Source organism: Neodiprion lecontei, chromosome 2, assembly GCF_021901455.1.
Source record: "Neodiprion lecontei isolate iyNeoLeco1 chromosome 2, iyNeoLeco1.1, whole genome shotgun sequence".
Lineage (NCBI taxonomy): Eukaryota > Metazoa > Arthropoda > Insecta > Hymenoptera > Diprionidae > Neodiprion > Neodiprion lecontei.
In genome coordinates this window covers 17151302-17172451 of record NC_060261.1, presented here as the reverse complement: position 1 = coordinate 17172451, position 21150 = coordinate 17151302, and the positions used below count along the sequence as shown (strand labels likewise).

General features: G+C 37.9%; 1 protein-coding gene across 2 annotated transcripts in view; it reads right to left on the bottom strand.

Annotated features, from left to right (window-relative positions):
• The window catches only part of LOC107221709 (flotillin-2), a 533503-nt gene that overhangs the window by 84813 nt on the left and 427540 nt on the right, over positions 1 to 21150 (bottom strand). Inside the window, exon 1 of one of the 2 annotated variants that reach the window (XM_046731132.1) lies at positions 11334 to 11472. The exons of the other annotated variant lie outside the window; for it this stretch is intronic. Coding sequence (XP_046587088.1) covers positions 11334 to 11457 — 124 coding nt within the window. The 5' untranslated portion in view covers positions 11458 to 11472. Of the gene's footprint in view, positions 1 to 11333; positions 11473 to 21150 lie in introns of those variants that run through there. 2 annotated transcript variants of the gene reach the window in all.

Below are 21150 nucleotides of genomic sequence, written 5' to 3'. Positions count from 1 at the left end.
CAAAAATCGCGGTTTGCGGCACTGCAGAACTCATAAATAGCTCTTTAATCTATGATTTTTTCAAATTTTTTGAGAACAAGGGGGGTGGGGGGGGGGGGGCAGTTTTACGGAGGTGTTGTTTGAGCTATCTGAACTCTAGATATCAACTCCAGTCGATGCGAGAGTTAATGGTTTGGCATATTTACTGGTGTAATCTGCATATATTTTGATTATCCGTTATCAGGAATTAACCAAAACATCTTTTCAGAATGCCTAGGTTAGTACGAGAATAGTATATTGTGTTACTAGTCAGATATTGCGTTTTTCACAAGCTATTTCTTCCAACACCTGTCAAGAAAGGTTTGATTGGAGACGCGACAAAGGTGCTACTGACATTGCGTAAATTAGGATTAGGTAAACTACGTTCAATGACACAGTGCGTAAAATTGAGTTATTCGAAAGAGCGCATGTGCGACAGAAAGCCCTGGTGTATAAAATCGAGCATATCAGTTGTGCGCATGCGTACTTAACCGCACTGTTCGCAAATAGGGCACTTTACTAACGCTTCACAGGCTTCAAAAATCAAGCTTTCCAAGCATGTGTTGGAAAAATATGCATGCCAGATATAACGAAAAATATATGTTAAACATGTGACATATATGCCCGGCAAAATGAATATAAGTGAAATAGAGTCATGTAGGGAGAGATATTTTACATCTGAACTTGCCCGTCTCCGTGGGAAATCTAACATTTCGGGTGACAGCTGCGGTAGAAGTTGTTTTGTGATGAACTAATGTTACTGTATGCATACCTGAAACAGACAGAAAAATACGTCTCCATTAGTACCTGAAATATCTTGTACTGCTGATACAAGATCACGAGCATCAATTAAGAAAGCTGAATTGCCAATAGCTGAAGACCCACTGGGAATTTGAGAGAGTGAATTTTACTTTGCATTTTACACTTATACACGTATATATTTTGGGATATTAACATTTTTTGCCGTTACAACTCAACAACGAAGATTTTGGGATTTTTAGATTCAGATTGTGAGTTACTGGTAGTTTTTTGTTTGGTTTTAAAAAAGAAGTGTACCTCTTCTTTTGACGCAGAAAAAAGTACTATTGCATTAACCACTTTGCTCATACACTATTATTCAAAATATTATGGATTCGTTGGGTTCACTAAATGCATTAACCATAAAAAAAAACTGTTAGCTTTAAGTATTTGTGAGTTGAATTAGACAAACTTATTTAATTAATTTATTGTAAAAAAGCAATTCTACAAATCATGTTTTTCTAAATCAAGCATAATGCTTTTGCTGCTAATTGTCTTTGTTTTGTATACCAAGAACCAGTTCTTCCCGTTTTCGGTATGAATTTTGGGTTTACGCAGCATCGTCATGTAGAAGCGTCCCTTCACCACTCAACGCAGTAAGTAATGGACTCTTCAACTCACAATTGAGAATGAATCAAATGTACAGTCTGACAAAAAAAAAAAAAAAATGACAAGATCAAAATACCACGACACAAAGCTTCCAAACTTTAAGATGAATTCAGTTTAAAAGATATCGTTTCAAGTTAAATTTTGCAATTGCAATTAGTAATTGGCGTAGTCACAAATTACAGTTGCAATTAGTGAATTTCAATTGCAGGAAAAAATTTCATTAATAATCAGAATTGTAACTTGTACAGAAAATTTTTACAAGTCACCAAGGGAAGATGAATGTGTGAACATTTCAATCAATATTGTGATTTCCGTCTCTTGCAATTCAATTCTGGTGCCACTTTTCAATCATGCGAACGGCTTGTGTACCTCAAGCCAATTATAACATGATTATTGTAACAAATTTCTGGACATCAGCAATGATCAAAACTGCGAGTAGGTTTGTAAAATATAAAACACACATGTATTTTCTGATAAAGGAAAAGCAAAGTACAAAATACATAGGTCTAATTCACACTAATCGTTGTAGTTCTTGTTTGCGCGCAGTTCATATTATTTCGTGTAATTCAAGTGTCGCGCGCAAATCGTAATGTATCAAACAGCCGTAATGGCGAGAGAGCGCTCTCGCGGACGACAAGCAATGGCGAGCAGTTGCGAAGCCCGCAAGCGAAAAGACACATGTCTTTTTTCTATTCCTTTTTGTAAACCAAAGATGTATTGAAATAAAATATCTAAACATGAGAAAATAAACCGGGACTGGACTCAAACCAGTAATTTTGAAATCCTACCCTCGACAACCTTCAACTCTTGGAGATGAACCTTCAATTGTTGAGGGTTAATCTCCAACTGTTGGAGATAAACCTTCCAATAATGGTGGTTTACCTTCAATTTTTGGGGGTAAACCCCTAAATTTTGAGGCTTACCCCCAAAAATTGAGGGTTTTTTTCCGTGAGGGTCTGACCTTCATTGCGTTGTTTTTAACCTTCACATAACCAACAGGGACTCTGAATTGTGAGCAGGTGACTATTAACCCCACGTGGTGGCGGGGAACACCAACTGGGATACGGTAAAACCAGGAGTGCCGAAGGCCTGACCACCTTGTAGCTGAAATTCTTCTATAAACGAACTTTTCGTTCATCATGATGATTATATTTTGACATATTGAGTACATCGATACGGTACCTTGTTCAATTCGATAAGAATATATTTTCATATCGTTCATTTCTCTTTATTTATTTTCCATATCCTATAAAACCTACCTAACAACGATAATATCCATGAAATCTATTCTTATGAGGAGATTGCGAGATGTCGTCTCTAATTTACAGTGAGAACTCCTTAAGTGTGCTTCTTAGATCGTGACCGGCTTTTGCATGGTAAAAAGTCGTTGATAATTGGTCATTCAGCTCTTCAAAGTTGCTTGCTATGAGCAGCCGTTGCGGAGAAATTGTCGAACGAAATTTTTTGTCTTTTTTTTCTCCTTTTAATTCCGGTAATGAACATTTGTTCCGAAAATAATGTATATATTGGGTATCAATGTACGGTGGATCCAATATGGCCGACCGACAGGGCAAAATTTTCTTGAATTTCAGTAGAACTTCGTTCACCATGCTTTCGAGGTCGTTGAAAACAAATTTCATGTAAAAATTTTGAATTCAAGACTCAAAATGCTTCTTCATTTGATGTTCTGCAGTGATACTAAATTTTGAAGAAGTGAAAAAAAAAAAAAACTAGGTATATTTATGAGTGGCTTTTAATTTAAAAATAACCGGTTTATGGAACGCTCAGGTACACCTAACACTTGTAAACCCCCCCCCCCCTTTCTGTGGTAAATCGGCCGTGCCGGGCAGCGCATAGTAACGAGAAAAATGGCCGTGAACCCGATTCTGAAGGTATTTAAAGCATTTCTCTGAAAATTTTGAAAGTGAACACTATTCTGCGTGTCTTTAAACTTTAAACAGTGCAGGATAACTTGGAATAACAACTATTTCGATCATTTTCGATTACGGTGTTCAAAGATCGATACGAGTTGCAGAGGGGTTTTTTCGTCTCTTCGTGAGAAACATGCAATTATCCAAAAAATATTCTATATAACCCCAAGGACACTCTCCATATCGCACACAACAAACAGCACTTCAATAAGAATTTACCGGCACTTTGAATACCGCGTTTGTTTTCAAGCGGTGGAATGTTGCATTTTGGACAACCGTTGTAGTCCAAATACGTGGGTCAACACGTTGCTCTTCTGAAGACTTACGCAGTGACCCCTTTTCTTAAACATATCTCAGGACCAGCTTTCACTGTCAACTTTGAAATTTCGACTTTCGCAGACTTTTTCGGCAATTCCAACCAGTGTGCGGCGGTGTGTTGTTTTGTTTGCGAGACGGTCGTTGCATCATTTGAATATCATGTTTGACGATCGGCACATCAAACTTGTTCGCGATACTCAAACGGTTCGAAGTCATAAAAAATCCCACCTGCGAGATTCGCCAGAGAGGAGTTTCTTCTCATTGAACAACATTGCGAGCCGACGGTGTCTTCACATTCAGGGGCGGAGAGTCTTTTTTTCTCACTATGTCTGAGCATTTTTTTCTTGTCAAGTTACCGTTACTTCGATGAAACTATTCAACCGGAAGTGACTATTCCCCAAAGGACTCTGCGGGGAAAAATTGTGACCACTACCCATGGCCGAAAAGTGTCGGCCTTTCTGGGAATTCCTTATGCGCAACCACCGATAGGAAATAACAGGTTAGTGAATTACATATACCTATATATTCAGTGTTTATTGATTCCATGATTTTTTTCATTCGTAAATGCAACTTGAATGACACTTTCAATTAGCTATGAACTTAAGAACTTGGCATGGATAGAAAGTTCCAATAACTAATTGACTGAATTCAGTAATACAATAATAAAACTAACTTCTAACAATAAGACACGCATGAAAATGGTATAAAAAGATCTGAAGGCTATATAGACTTTCGGGTGGAAAAATTACAATGCAATTTGTCTTTTTTTTTTTTATAAGAATTTTTGATACCGTAATATCTTAAATTTCAATCTTCATTTTTCAAACAAGCGATTTTAGACTGGCCATGAGCCAGCCCTTGAACTTCCCGTTCTGACACTGCAGGTTCCAAGTTTGTAGGAAAAAAAAAGACAATATCCAATTTGAATTTTGTAGTACACATTCAGATTCGTGATTAAAGCTTTTAAAGCTCTCGGATACCATATTAAATTAAAATATGACGATTTTTAAAATTTATTTAAAAATTTTTTAAAATTAAAATAAATTTTTTAAAATGCCGGTGCGATTGGGAACAAAATCACTGAAATCCGGTAAAGCGTTTTCGAGATACCGTGGGGCAGAAAAATTGATCACATACATACATACATATGTACGCACATGCATACGCACGCGCAGACGCCTGTCCGAAAATGGTCAGGGGTGATTATTTAGACCTTGAAACGTTGAGATCGAGAGAAAATTCAACTTTTTATTTTCGGGGTGATTACATAACTTCCTCTTTTCTCTAAAAGCAGAAAAACGGGAAGTTGAAAAATCCATAGGTTGTACGACGGTTGTACGGTCTGATAAGAATGTTTGGGAAAAATCATTTTTAACCCCCCTAGGTGTACGTATAACCCTTACTTTCCAGACTACAAATTAGACGGGGACAGCAATCATTAACAAAGTACTGAGAACAGTTGATTAGGTGCATTTTTGACTTGTAGCAAGATCATCCTTTGAAGAATAATTTTTTAGCCATTTCGTATCGTTTTTTACTTCTCCATTTTTAGCTTTTAATTATTCAACTGAGTTTGAATACTTTCGAAAACATTGAATTAATTGTAATTATAAAAATGTTATTGAATACTCGCGTACACTTGGAAACACACTGTTTGTGTGAACAAAAAAGCTAACAAAAGAAGCAGATACACTTAAATAAACATATTTTGCAGTTCCTTACATTTTTGTAAGTGCGTAACATGACGCACACTTTTTCTATACAATACTGACAAACCTAACTATTATTTTATGTAATTTTATTTAACGTTTGTCAGTCAAACTACCTGAAACTAAATATTCGTTTATTTCCAACGAGTGGACAAGTTTGTTCATTAAAATGGATGAGGTGGTTACAAACAGAAACTAATTCAAAGGAGTAGCGTTGCATGCACGATTTTATTGAGTTTGTATCAAGACTGCTAGGAATCTTGAAATAAAGATACGCAAGGTGCCTCTTGCGGTAAATGATTATTATTAGACTGATTGTCAAACCCGCTAATTACGCGATAAGAATTCTATAGGTAAATGAACGTCCATGATGAATATACAATATCAACATTTAAAATAGCAACGTCTTGCGATAAACAAACATACCATCGAATGAAATATTTAAACTAAAGAAGTTGAAGCCTTCGTCAACTCTCGTCATGAATCCGATAAAAAAAGTTCTCTTTGTGTCGTAGATTCGCCAACCCCGTGCCGGCGGATGGTTGGGGAGGAATCCGAAACGCTACTACCGACGGAAACTTCTGCCCCCAAATAAGTAGCACAGACTATATCAATTTCTTTGGAGACGAAGATTGTCTAAACCTGAACGTGTTTACGCCGCAGGTAATTTTTTCTATCTAGTGAGGTTCACTTATCTGCACGCAAGCCGCTTGCTGTGCGAGAATAGAACCACGAGTTTAAAATCCGAACTCTTGCAAAGCAAACGTTACTGAATTTGACTCCGGATCCTATACATATAGATAAGCGACGGTAAGGAGTCCTTATTACTTCCGGTAATGGTATACATTTTCGGTGGGAAGTTCGCAATGGGCTCTGCCGACTCGTCCGTGTATAGCCCGAAGTACCTTTTGAACCAAGATGTAGTTCTCGTCACTTTCAAGTATCGTCTGGGTGTTTTGGGGTTCTTGAGCACTGGCGACGAAGTGGCTTCCGGAAACTGGGGCCTAAAAGATCAGGTCCTTGCGCTCGAATGGGTGCAGCGTAACATCAGACACTTTCATGGTGACCCTGATCAAGTAACGCTATTCGGCCACAACTCAGGGAGCGTTTGCGTTCACCTTCTGAGGATTTCGAAATTGACAATTGGTAAGATTGAATTGAGATCCAACGCAACCGATGTGTGACGGGAGGTAATATTCAACAGACTTGTTCGATGAATAACGAAATCTTTTACCGGGATGACTGGTCTCATTAATACAATAATCGGGAGTACGATGTACTGAAAGATTGATTTTCCATCGATGAGTTGATGAACACAGTTAGAATGAAATGCTGAAAGATGGCGTAATCAATTCACGACATTACAGGGCTCTTCCATAAGTTCATCATGCGAAGCGGATCTGGCCTTGCGGAATGGGTCTACAGATCCAGGGCCGTATACGCAAAGCACGCATTTGAACTCGGCGATTACGTTGGCTGTTCAAATGACACTTCGGATTCCCTCGTCAGCTGTTTGCGGAAAAAAAAACTTCTTGGATATTGTATGCGTGTTCAAACAGTTTTACGTGTGGCATTGTGAACCATTCATCACATGGGCTTGTACTGATGAACCCGATTTCAAGGGAGTTACTACTACATTTGCTGTAATCACGTGTCTTGTTTTTGAAAATTGCCGAGGCTACTACTCATTCAACAATGATTAGACGTATGTAGCTGTTGTGCTCCTAATGCGTCCACGGGCCTCGCCAAAACAAGGTTATCGTATATGACATTCGGAAATAGGACTGTTACCTACAGATTTAGGTATGTAATATGCCTATAGCATCGCGGATCATACTTCAGTTTTTTTATTTGTCAGACCCTTTGATACCATGAGTTAAATTAGCAATCGTGCGCTCAGACTGCCTTTGTCTTTCTACTTGCTAAACTGTTGAGTTTTGGAAATAGCAGATCTTAATAATCAAATTGATGTTTTAGCTTCGTGTTATTCGCTTAGTAGAGTCAGCCCATAATTTGGCATAATACCCCGATAAACGTCTTGTCGCGGCATGCCCAACCGAAAGTCGATATAAACGTCAACTTACCTGCGGGTTTTCAATTCAAGATGTACCGTTCGTTGGAAGGTCCTTGTAAAAAATAAAAGGATTTGTTCGTGTTCAGTGCGCTCCTAGGATTTAAAATGTAACGCAAGGGGATCTCGGACCTTTTAATTAGTTTAATCGCATTCATTCATTTCCTTTCACTTTCTTCACTTATTGTTAAGTCTTATGAATGCCTCTGCACGAGCTCGGGATGGTAGCATGGGATGTCACATGGTTCAAACGGCCGCCTCGGAGAAGATCGCATGGGCCTACAACTAACCGCGACGTGCCGGGTAAAACTCTCCCTCTGTTTGAGCATGTAAGAACAATTATAAAGTAGTTTCAAAATAACTTAACCAAGACCTGAAGGGCAAATTCGCCCAGTGCTCGTCTACGAAGCATAATCTAGAGAAAGCGGTCTGCGTTGGGACCATCAGGGGAAGGGCTGAGTTGTCTCCTTGCATGCACTAAGGAGGACATATGGTCATCCACCGCACTGTGTGTGATGGTGGTTGACTACGGCCAGACCCTCTGAAAACACTCAACTCACGGCAGATAGAAAAGAGATTTCATAGAGAACGGTCGTGCCTTCAGCATCTATTACAAATTCCTGGATAATTTCTGATTCTGTTGTAATGTACTAATTCTGTTATTCGGCTGTGTCGTCACGTACAGTCGTACTGTGTGGGTATATCACTGTGTGTCAGTATACAGATTCGATTTAGTTGGGTGTCTGTAGTTGATTGTATGGACGAGACGCGATAGGGCTCTCTCATGGAGGTGCACCAGCGGCGTGTTATCCGAAGTCGTGTATGGGACCAGGGCTATCCTCGTTCTCGAGATATTGGGGCCCTGTAACAAGCTGGGCTTCTGCCATCCGGAAATCCTTCTTTGCCCGGCGACTTGACCCAGCAGTGAGGGCGGTCCCGGCATCACTGCGCACGCCGTGTATTTCGACAATATTGCGGAGGTTGTATCTTCCAATAGGTACGAGAGCTCTCTTGTTGTTAGTAGATTTAGTCAAGCGAATGATCGTTCCAAATCCAATAGATTGAGTTAGAAATTGAGGCCCTGACTTGTGGTGGTTTGTTCACCTTTTCATGTACTTGGATTTTATTTGATTTTGTTCAGCGAATGCACTATCATTCATTGGCTTGCTCGAATTTTTGACGCCTCAGCAAGTTGTTGGTCATAGTCAGTTTGTACGCGCAATTACTGTGTTTTTATTCAAACGACCCCATTATTCGTTCCTTGCCGAATTTTCCCTTTTGCACTATAAAAATAATTCACGAACCATCCGATAGCGGTGGTTTACAGTAGAGGTTAACAATTATTTAACCCTGATATATATGAGTGTAACCATTTGGAAGTGTAAATTCGTTATTGTTAATCCTTGTGTAGCTATCCGAAAGCGGAAGTTTATTGATTATCTTTATGCATAACTATCCGATAGCATAAGTGGCGTTATTCTATACATTCTTCTTTCGAAGATAGATTTCAAATTATGCTACTCCTACGCCCAACGTCATAATTCCGACAATTACATGTATATCCATATATTCCGTTCATTTCTTGAATAAACGAATATTAATGTTCCATTACATGTAATCGTCCAACTTGTCCCACCGCTATGTTGCCTACGTTTTTATAGATAACCTCAAGTCTCTAGACGGTCCATGATTTATTCAAAACACCCTGAGAAGGATCCTGTTGCTTTGTGTTGATAACTGGATGTTTGGTAAGGAGGTAGTAATTCGAGTCATAAAATGTTCAGTCTACAAAACAGTTCTAAATCTGAGTAACGTCTGTTCTCTCCGACATAATGTTTATTCGAATAAGGTAGTGAAGACCGAATATCAAAATTTCGTGAAATACCTTTTAACAACCAATATTTTTATAAAATTATAAGGATGAATCTGGATAGCATTTTTCTTCTTACAAAACATTTAAAACGTTAGGCTGCTAACTTTGGCTGCCATCTTCAGCTTCATTTTTAAATTCTCACAGAGCCCTCAAGTTGCATAGAACACGAACATAGGTCTAATAAAGTTGAACGCACGGTCTTACATGAAGGTCTGGAAACGAACAGAACTATTAGTAGTGGGGGTACGCACCCTAGAATAGAAATAAATAGCAGTGTAACTGCAGTGCTCCGAGGTGGTGGTAATCAGTACTAAAGAGGCTAATAAGAAATTGGTAGCGGAAAATTCGAATTTAGAGTAGTGAATACTTTTTCTCGTATTATAGAATTATTACGAAAAGAAAGGTAATTAAATAGATGTTCCAATGCGACTAGTATATATTTTATGTCTTACACATAATATGTTCGCCACTAATTTCGCTAAATCTCGGGTGTTGAGCTCGATGCTTCCATGTGAGAGATACATCTTCTTCATTTTTTGGAAACCTACGCCGCACAGATGTTAAGCCGGAATAATTTATAACACAGCACTTTGTTTCTCTAGGCACATTTGCATACAAATACTTCAAAACACTTCTTATATCAGAGCTATCAGAGCGAACGCCTTCAATCAACAGGTAGATTGTGAAATGTAACAAAATGTAAGATGGCGGCGGCGTCGCCAGTGTACTGCGAATTGGCTGCGACTGTAGCGCTAAAGCGCAGGCCTGGTACGCATGCTTAGGGTCCAACTTTTTCTATTTTCAAGCCGACAATACGCATCGCTAGCTGTACCGGGAAGATTATTCGAGTTCAAAAAATAATGAAAGAAGACTCGATTAAATCGGTAAAAATTAATCGATTATTTCGTATTCTTTTGAAACTGTGCAAATGAAACCAAAATTTCGCAAATTTCAGTATGTTGTCTTAATAGGGAAAGAGTTTTTGATAATTTATAGTTTCATTCAAATTGTTTTTTATTTTCAGGTGAAAATATTCATTCATCTTTCACTTATTATATCAAATAGGTACTTGGTAAGTAATACAATGAAAATAATTGATACTTTAATCACATAAATTGATATTGTATTGCGTCGTTCATGGGTGTAAAAAACAAAAACTAATTGAGAAGAAAAGTAATCGATTATACGAGATTAATCGGGAAAAAATAATCGATTTAAGGTAAGATTTTTGGTAAGATCCTAAAAGACTGTTTATCACAATAAATTTCTAAATTAAGTGTGTAAAAAGTTTTGGAGTCAACCAGCGCATAAATCCTGATGCCATATTTGCAGGCTTATACAGCAATATACTGGCGAAACTTACAACGACCTCTGAATGATCCTAACATTTCGTCTATAGTTGTACACGCACCTACTGTTAGTTCTCATTACGTTGCTGAATAAATTGGCCAACAAACTCTCGAATGGGAGCTAAATTATCTATCTTCTTCCTGTCATCCCGACTGGCAGTGTCATCAAACCTTATCGCCGTTGAAAGGAGATAAAATCTTTTTAGACTCATAGTTGCTCGAAACGAATCTGGTGCAGAACCGTCATTGGCCCAAATCTCTTTTAAGTTGACATGTGATGCGGTATATAATCCGAGGTAATAATGTCATCCGAAAAAGGCATACGTATCCATATCAGTTGGAAGAACTTCCAATGGATTCTTATAAGATAGTCTAAATTTATTAAGTTGAACATTAGTATGTTGCACGATTTTTGCTACCACAATATCCGTAACGAATAGTTTCCAATTTTCAACAAGAGTAGTTACATGCTTTGCACATTTTTTAACACCAGGAATCCGCAATACAATATTGTGGTGGCAGTTTTTTTTTTTTTTTTTTGAGAAGGAACATTGTACGACCATCTAGTACTTTTGTCTTTTCCCAAAATATACTCTTCATTCAGTTCCTGACGATTATCGTTATTATTATTAGGATCGCTATTATCACTGTCTCGACCTTCAATCTGGATCTTCATCTTCGTCATCAAAGTCATATTCGGACTCTGATTCCGCTTTATGAGGTTGAGATACATCTGTATCAGATCCATTATCATCGCTTGGGTCATCTTCTGGTTCGTCATTTAGCCATTCTAGTGGAGCAGCTCTTTTTCTATTCTTCACTGGCTTCTTTATCCTATCATAAATTAAATTGAGAAATTTATTTAAATTTGACAAACGTATAATTTTGAATATTTTCTACGATGAATGAAAAATAATAATTTTGAACAAATTACGGTGACATGTTGATTCTAATGAACTACTTTTTTTTTTAAATCAATGACAATAACTTACCGTTTTCACGGGCTTCAATAATTAATATAAATAAGATTAAATTAATATTAAACTAATTGCGTTTTATTTTATGTATTTACTAAAATGCAGACTAGATTGAGGGTAACTACATATCAGCTCTTTACTCCAGATATACTTCTATTTGCAGTGCACTCTCTACGAAAACATTCGAATTGAGCGGATCAGACTCGATTCTCAAATCCTGACACCCTATTTTACTAAAGCGATGAGAAAAAATCTCACAGAGCTAATAAAAATATATTGTTTTAAAACTTTGTTCAAGAATATTAAAATAATACTATTATAATCTGGATAAAAATTGATTTTTTGACAGTTGAAAAAAAATTCAAGTACTCATTACATTTGAAATTTAAAAGAAAATTTGATTTATTTGTGAACGTGAGAGAAAATCTCACAGCGAGAGTGCTGAAGGGTTAAGTCTACATCTAATTAAAGAAAATAGATTAGAGTTCCCAGAGAGGGGTTATTCAACCGATATTACTTATTGTTTATCAAACGACAACAAACTGAGAATAGAGTCTGTAATGATTCAAATATAACCGCTCAATGAGCACGACACCAGCGGATGAGATTTGGCACATGGAGTGGGACACGTGGTGTGTGTCGTCACTAATTTCAAATACAGCCAGAAGAAGAGGCTTTTGGTAAACGTCTCTCTAGGAGGAAGGATGTGCGGAGGTTCCCATCTCTGAAATTGAATGTGTAACAAAAGTAAATTTTACAATGAAGAAAGACATTTAAAACCTAAAAAGTAAGAACTCCAAAAGCCACGTAAAAATTAAGGAGAGAAAATTTAAAAAAGAATAATCAATCAAAGCAACGTGAAATCCAAGAGTATAGTGCCTCACTGAAAGACAATCGTTTACAGTTATTTCTAATTTTAAAAATATACACCATTTTGAACAATATATGCAGGGAATGGATGAATAAATGCATTTTAAGTGAAATGACGGCTCGCGTTTTAATACGTCAATAAATAAATAATATTGTGCTCTGCTAGTCATACCGTAACAAATATACGCAATCTTCAATAATTACGTAAAAAATAATTTCAAATTTAAATATCTTCTTACAAGTCTTGTTATAGTGAACAGGATTTATTTACTGTTAACAAATCGAACATTTGAATACGGCGAAATAAATATTTAGTTATAGATAAGAAATCGCGAATTTGCATATATTTCTTTGTGTGAAATGAAAATTTGTTAATACTTAATAAGTCATCTATTTCTTTAGAATCAGTATCCTGTTGTATAGAACAATCGAAGACAATTTTGAACTACTTAAATAATGGTACCGAATGCATGTTTATTAACAGTTAATCAATCATATATTTTATTAAAAATCCTATCAAGCGATGTCAAGCTAAATACTTGTTGCCTCGTTAGCGTACTACGGATATAGTCGCTGTCACTTTTTCCAAATCGGTTCAGTCTGGAACGGACGAAAAGCGCACGTCGTTCTTGGGGCATGAACTTTACGTACCGTGCGTTTGAATCGAATCGGTGAGACGAACACCCGAATGTTCACGTGTGAGCCGGAAATAAATGTTACATCGTACGCACCTAACCTCGAACATAATTTCGCGCATCCAGATCAGGAATTTATGAATAAAAACACACTGCACTAACATTTAAATGTTGGAAGAAGCTCTGATAACCCCCAAATTTGTAATATCAGCTCGATAACATTGCCGTTGCACTGTCACACTGGTTTTTACTATAAATCAATCGCTCGGCCTACCAACTGCATGCAACCTGTAAAGAACGTGCTTGGAACGTGCGATTGGTGGGTTTATGAACTTCGAATACTCAAATAAGATTTGTTAACTGTTAATAAATCTTCATATGGGATAACATGGTGTGAAATCTTTTACAATTAGTGCTAATTTTTTGATAGAAGAAAAAAAAAATTTGAATCAATTCTCGCTTTATCAGCCACAATTTTAGAGTATCTTTTCAATAATAGACATATTTTAGTGAGAGGTGAATATTATATTTAATTCAAATACTATAAAATTTCGATTGTAGTTGTAACGGCACATTTGTTCATTACACGTTAATAAGTTTTTTAACAGTTAAAAATTGGTCCCTGAACATGGTCGACGGAATATATTTATTTATTATAACAAGACTCTTTTCTCAGAGTACGTGACATATAATTTGATATGAAGAAATCCGGTTAATTGTTGATAATCAGAACCGAATGTACTAATTTCAGGTTTTCATCATGAAAGACTATCAGATAGCAATACCGCTCTGTTCACTAAATTGAACATCGTAGCGACTTTCTGTTGAACCGGATGATGTAACAGATAGTTGAAATACCTTTGCGACCAAGTTGGTTTCTGGTAAAAATTAGAAAACAGGTAACCTGATTACTAATTGATAGATGAATGATGTGTAATGCGTGTATTACACAATCCAATGTAATATATTATATCACAATATGTATAATAATACGTGTGATACAGGCAGATTACCTAATTGTAAGAGTTCTATTTAGTTTATGCGATCTGAAATAACTGAGAAGTGTTCAACGAATTTATTAATTATTCAGGAACTTGACGACATGGACTGATGATAAATTATTTTGTGTGAGTTATTGGAATTGCAAAAAGAATTCATTTGTCGTGGATTTGAAAAGTAGGTCAGCAAACAATAGGTGAAAGTACTAGTTCTCAGTGAACAGGGAAGGCTGATTTCGACAAGGATATTTTTTTCGCTCCAATTGCTGATATTCTATAATACATTCACTTCAAATTAATTTATTCAACACGACTTATTTGAGACCGAACCGGTGAAAAAAGAAATGCATACTTACTTACAAATTTGGATCCATATATACTACGTCTGAGAGGCTATAGGCGGTTTTTCAATTAATAGAACTTCGCAGTGATGTGGCGATTGAAAATCTTCCGGGCAGTGATTAGTTTAAAGAGAATGAAAAACAAAGTTTCTTTACACTTTTTCATTATGTAAAGGGCTCTATCAGCCTTGAATATGTGCAGTTATTGTATGTACGTGAACCTAGCATCTCATTCACTATCATCTCATAAAAACGATAAAGTTCTTATCGCATCCGCTCGAGTTCTACAGTTCCTGATGAATCATATCAATAGTTCTGCAAAATTAACCCTCAAAAAACGAAATCAAAGAAATGGAAACGACTGGAAGTTAGCATCCGCTACACGAAATTCATTTTTCTTCGTACCTGAGATAGAAAAACTAAATGTTTTATGAAAGTTCTCGGTAATTCGGAATATTAGGCGAAGAGTTCTTCGCATGCAGAATATTTATTGCCAATTGTTGACAAAGATATGGTCCGATAGAGCAGCAAAGATGTAATATGGCATCGAATACGACGGTCAATCGTAGGACTAGTAATATTCCGACAGTTCTCGAGTTCTCCAGGTAAGTAACGAAGAGTTCTGCGATTAAAAATTATTCCAACTAATTATTCATAACAAAACAGCCTGCCGATGTGAGATGCCGGCCTTCAGAACCACGAAAAATAAAAGTCCGAGTAGTATTCCGACAGTTCTCGAGTTCTCCAGGTGAGTGACGAAGAGTTCTGTGATTCAAAACTATTCCGACTAATTATTTATAACAAAACAGCCTGCCGATGTGGAATGTTGGCCTCCAAAACCACGAAAACTAAAAGTACGAGTAGTATTCCGACAGTTCTCGAGTTCTCCAGGTGAGTGACGAAGAGTTCTGCGCTTCAACATTATTCCGACTAATTATTTATAACAAAAGAGCCTACCGATGTGGGATGCTGGCCTCTGGAACGAAGAAAAATAAAAGTACGTGTAGTTTTCCGACAGTTCTCGAGTTTTCCAGGTGGGTGGCAAAGAATTCCGCCCTTGAAAATTGTCCCGACCAGTTGTTTGTAATTGATAAAATCCAATTTCGTTTATTTTTTGTATTCATGTTTTCTTTTGTTTCACGTGGAAATTGGTATCCAGAGTAATTTGTTGGACACTTAGTTAATTGGTTGCGCGGGTGTGTTCTCACTTTTAGCATCACCAGAACTAACGACGAGGACGTAGTGAGAGATGGCTCCATTTTTCTTTTCTTTTTTTGTAAATTTTTTTCTATTTTTTTTTTTGTACGTTTTTTGTATTTTCTTTTCTACTTCTATTTTTCTTGGATATTTTCATGTCTTCCGTCGTCTGATCCATTCACTAAAATCACGAGCTCTCGTTAGGTATACATTAAATTTTATTGTTTCTCTTTTTCGTCAGAAAATTTTCATCATCATCGGTACGTCAGAAAGTAGTTAATGTTAATTTATAACGCGAGTAAGTAATTCGAGGTAGTAGATTAGTAGAGTAGGTAGTAGTCAAAAGTAAGGTGCCCTGAGCACCCGTTTTGAACAATATAGACAGCAAATCTATTTATTGATGGCTGTCGAGTATGCTTAACGAATACGACAGAGTATAGGGTCTGAGCATACAGAGACAATTGCGAGCAGGGGGCTTGTCGACGGGGCCGCTAGGTGTCCGCGTCTCTCTTTAGACCGGCGCCGCCGATGGGGTATAGACACGAGACTGCACGGCCCGCGGCACTCGGGGAATCGGGAAAAGGCACTATACTTATAAAGTATTATTACAGTAATTTCAAACAATGTATGACAAGAATATTCTCCAAAAAATTTTATTAGAATCGGATTGCCGAACTCTCGATAACAATGGACTTCCGTACAAATCTGCGCACGCTGTTTATAGCATTATTTCTCAGCGTATGAAAGACCGTGGTTCCGTCATAACGGCGAAACATGTTTATTCCATATTGAACGAAAACCGTAACGGATTCCGCAGTCTAGTTCAGAAGGCATATAATCTATCTAACAAGCCTCGAACCGCGTCTGATACGAACGAAAACTCGTTATTCAACGAAACAACTGTCGAGAATTTAGCAAACTTTTCCAACGTTGCGTTATCGAAGAAACTCAACATCGTCGTAGGGGCTGATGAATATCAATTGATGACACCGATGCAAAAAGTTTATAATGGTCGCGCATATTGGAAGTTCCGCGAAGGATGGACTGACGCTACCCCTGAGCGCATACGGCAGCAGCATCGGCTGAATTGTGTCATTTCGTTTAAAAATAACACAGTTCATCCTAGGGCAACTGCTGAACTTTATGCAAAGTTTCATGGTGTGTGTTTGGAATGTAAAGCCACCTTTCGTGGTACTTTTTTAAGAGAACTAGCCAAAGACATTGACGTGATCTTCGAAATTTGCGCGGAGAACATTATAGAAAAGTATCACACGTGTCGAAAGAAGCGACAGTTGAGAGGCAAACGGCGTTACCAAGTTGCTAGTCGTTTGATCGAACAAAAAAAGCAGCGGTAATATATCGGTATGAAGAAGCTAAACGGTTGAAGAAATTCGGCGAAAATGGTCCACCAATACTTCCGAGCAGTGAAGTTTTACGTAAGGCCAAAGAGCAAGAGCTGCTACAGACACACGGTCTATCTTCTGGTAATCTGGCACTCAACTTGTACCATCATTGTAAAAATGGCAAGCATGCTTGTACAATACGCAAAATAGGTCTCGAAAAGTTCTATTGTATTTATTGGACACCGAAGCAACAACAGTTATACGAAGAGCGCTGCAAAAAAAATCTCAATGCAATTTTCACCATGATGCCACTGGTGGGATTACCAAGCGGGAACATAGGCATGACTCCGCAATTTTTTTTATAACAATGTATGATTGTAAGAGATGAAGGTAGTGTTGCTGTCTTCCAGATGATATCTGCAGACCAGACTGCATTGGCGATAGGATTTTTTTTGTGGTATTTTCTGACCAAAGGCGTTCCTATTCCACCGATAGTCGTATCAGACTTCGGGTGGGCTTTACTAATTACTGTTGCCAAGATCTTCGGTATGTGCAATGATCTGCGCGATTACCTGCAGAAATGCTACGACGTGGCAGTACGAGCAAACGGCACACTCCCAAGAACTTATATCAGACTCGACGTAAGTCACTTGGTCCACATGGTTGCTCGCTGGAAATTTTTAAACGGAAAAGGCCCAGCTGTCCGTAATTTTTATAGACGATGCGTAGGTCAAGCTTATCAAATTTCGAATTTGCGAACCCTGACCGAATTTTTGGAATCAATTCTAGTCGTATCGTTGAGTGAATTTATCGGCTACATAAAAGATAATATGGCAGTGCCTGCTGAATTGCGGATGCAATCAATAAATGAGGTTATAGAGGGTGTTACTGTTAGCGAAGAGGATGAAAATCGTCGAAGAGAAACTGAATATCAGCACGAGAATGATACTTCGCAGGACCAAAGCGCATCTGATACCGACTGGAAAATGTGGGCAGATAGTATCGATTCTACAGCACAGATTTGCGTTAAAAATTCAAATCAGGGAAGCGTTATCAACGGTTGCTATGACCCGGAATTTGCCCAACAGTTCAAGAAACAGCTCATGCCGTATGTCCCACTTTGGACCGGCGTAATGAGACCGCATTTCAAACGCAGTCCGAGTATCGCCACATGTTCTTCGGTAGAAGCAGAGTTTGCCGACCTTAAGAGGACCCTAAGAGGTATCATACTGACGCGCCTTGACAAATTCGTGCTTCAGCACATCGATACCCATCTTGACGGTAAGGTTAAACTTGTATCACACAAAGGCGACAAGAAGACATTTAGTGATGATAAACAAGAGCAGTTAATTAAGACCCCAAAAATGGAGTTTGATAATTTTGATGGCACTGCATCCTCCCAAAATTTGACCGTATCGCTGCTAAATCAGGAAAATGAAGAATATACCTCGAGTCATTCGACAAAAAAGCTTGAAAACCGCGTTTATTCAGAACTAGATTCGACCAATGACTCAGTTATACCCGATTCCATCGGCATAATTGAGGATCTCAAAAATAGTCGAGTGTATTCAAGTACGCCTGTAGATTTCATACAATGGAATACATGCGAGGTCTGGGGTGGATTAGCGGAAAAAATCGAGACTGCTACAGTACCTGACAATGAAATACGAAATAAGAAAAAAAGACGTGAACCTACATGCCTTGATAAATGCGCCGACTGGGATTACATTAAAGATGTAAAAAACGCACATTTACCACTGCTACAGAATGGTCTCCTTACAGGTACAGTATCTGTAATGAAGAAAAGTTTCAATATAGTCAATACCTGTGCTTTTGATTCGATATTACAGGTCATTCTCAGCGGCATGGCATGTAATAAAACGTGCCGCGATTTAATGCTCATTACAGATCAATCTCCTTTGATCCAACTGGCTCGTGCAATATTGAATGACAAAGAAACAACGGCCTAACATTACACAGAGATGGCTAGGATATTGTGGGGGGCGAACTTATATAAAGACGCCATAGTGTATTACACCCGGGCAATACGGCGTCTTGATGCTATGTGCAATGTAAGCCATTTAGCAGATTATTTGTTTGCAAAGCAACTAAGTTGCACGAAACACGTTGCGTGCACTTGTGGATATCAAACAAGCCACCCTTGTGTTACACTTTCCGTAAACGTCGACATTTTGCTGGGTGAAGGATTTCACTTGATACAGGAAGCTATAGATGATGCTTTGATCACGAAACGAACCTGCAGGTCGTGCAAAACTGTGAGGGAAGATGTAATAGAATACGATACTCATTTATTACTGGATTTGTCTGTAATTACAGATGAGAGCTATACCGTTAAAAAAAAGACGACGTAGCACACACTCGATGCAATTTCATCGACAGTAAGATTGGGTGACAATACGTATATTATTGCCGGATTGGTGTCTGACGCGTCTAAACATTACGTAGCGTATGCAAAGACTGGCTTGTACTGGTACAAGTACGATGACATGCGCCGGAAGCGAGAGACAGTGAAAGCAGATGAAAACATCAAACCCCACTTGCTCGTATACGTTATGTCAAATAACATAACGTAGATAAGCGATCTTTGATGGAATACGCGACTATTCTACTTTTGACTACTATCTACTCTACTAATCTAATACCTCATATTATTTACTCGCAATATAAATTAACATTAACTATTTTCTGACGTACCGATAATGACGAAATTTTCTGACCAAAAAGGGCAACGATAAAATTTAATGTAAACCTAATGAGAGCTCGTGATTTAAGTGAATGGATCAGAAGAGAGAAAATACGATTACATCCTAGGAAAATAGGGGTAGAAAAAAAATACAAAAAAAAAAGAAAAATAGAAACCATCTCTCACTACGTCGTTGGTTCTGGTGATACTACAAGTGAGAACACACCCGCGCAACCAATTTACTAAGTGTCCAACAAATTACTCTGGATACCAATTTCCACGTGAAACAAAAGAAAACATGAATACAAAAAATAAACGAAATTTGATTTTATCAATTACAAACAACTGGTCGGGACAATTTTCAAGGGCGGAATTCTTTGCCACCCACCTGGAAAACTCGAGAACTGTCGGAAAACTACACGTACTTTTATTTTTCTTTGTTCCAGAGGCCAGCATCCCACATCGGTAGGCTGTTTTGTTATAAATAATTAGTCGGAATAATGTTGAAGCGCAGAACTCTTCGTCACTCACCTGGAGAACTCGAGAACTGTCGGAATACTACTCGGACTTTTATTTTTCATGGTTCTGGAGGCCAGCATCCCACACCGGTAGGCTGTTTTGTTATAAATAATTTGTCGGAATACTACTCGTACTTTTAGTTTTCGTGGTTTTGGAGGCCAGTATTCCACATCGGCAGGCTGTTTTGTTATAAATAATTAGTCGGAATAGTTTTGAATCGCAGAACTCTTCGTCACTCACCTGGAGAACTCGAGAACTGTCGGAATACTACTCGGACTTTTATTTTTCGTGGTTCTGGAGGCCGGCATCTCACATCGGCAGGCTCTTTTGTTATAAATAATTAGTTGGAATAATTTTTAATCGCAGAACTCTTCGTTACTTACCTGGAGAACTCGAGAACTGTCGGAATATTACTAGTCCTACGATTGACCGTCGTATTCGATGCCATATTACACTTTTGCTGCTCTATCGGACCATATCTTTGTCAACAATTGGCAATAAATATTCTGCATGCGAAGAACTCTTCGCCTAATATTCCGAATTACCGAGAACTTTCATAAAACATTTAGTTTTTCTATCTCAGGTACGAAGAAAAATGAATTTCGTATAGCGGATGCTAACTTCCAGTCGTTAGCATCTCATTTCTTTTATTTCGTTTTTTGAGGGTTAATTTTGCAGAACTATTGATATGATTCATCAGGAACTGTAGAACTCGAGCGGATGCGATAAGAACTCTATCGTTTTCATAGGATGCTAGTGAATGAGATGCAAGGCTCACATACATAGTTATTGTCGGTATCAAGTCTGAAACGTGAGATGAGAAGTGAATATCAATAACTAAGGTGGTTTAACGCATTGCATCTCCGAGTGATACCGAGACAAATGATCGA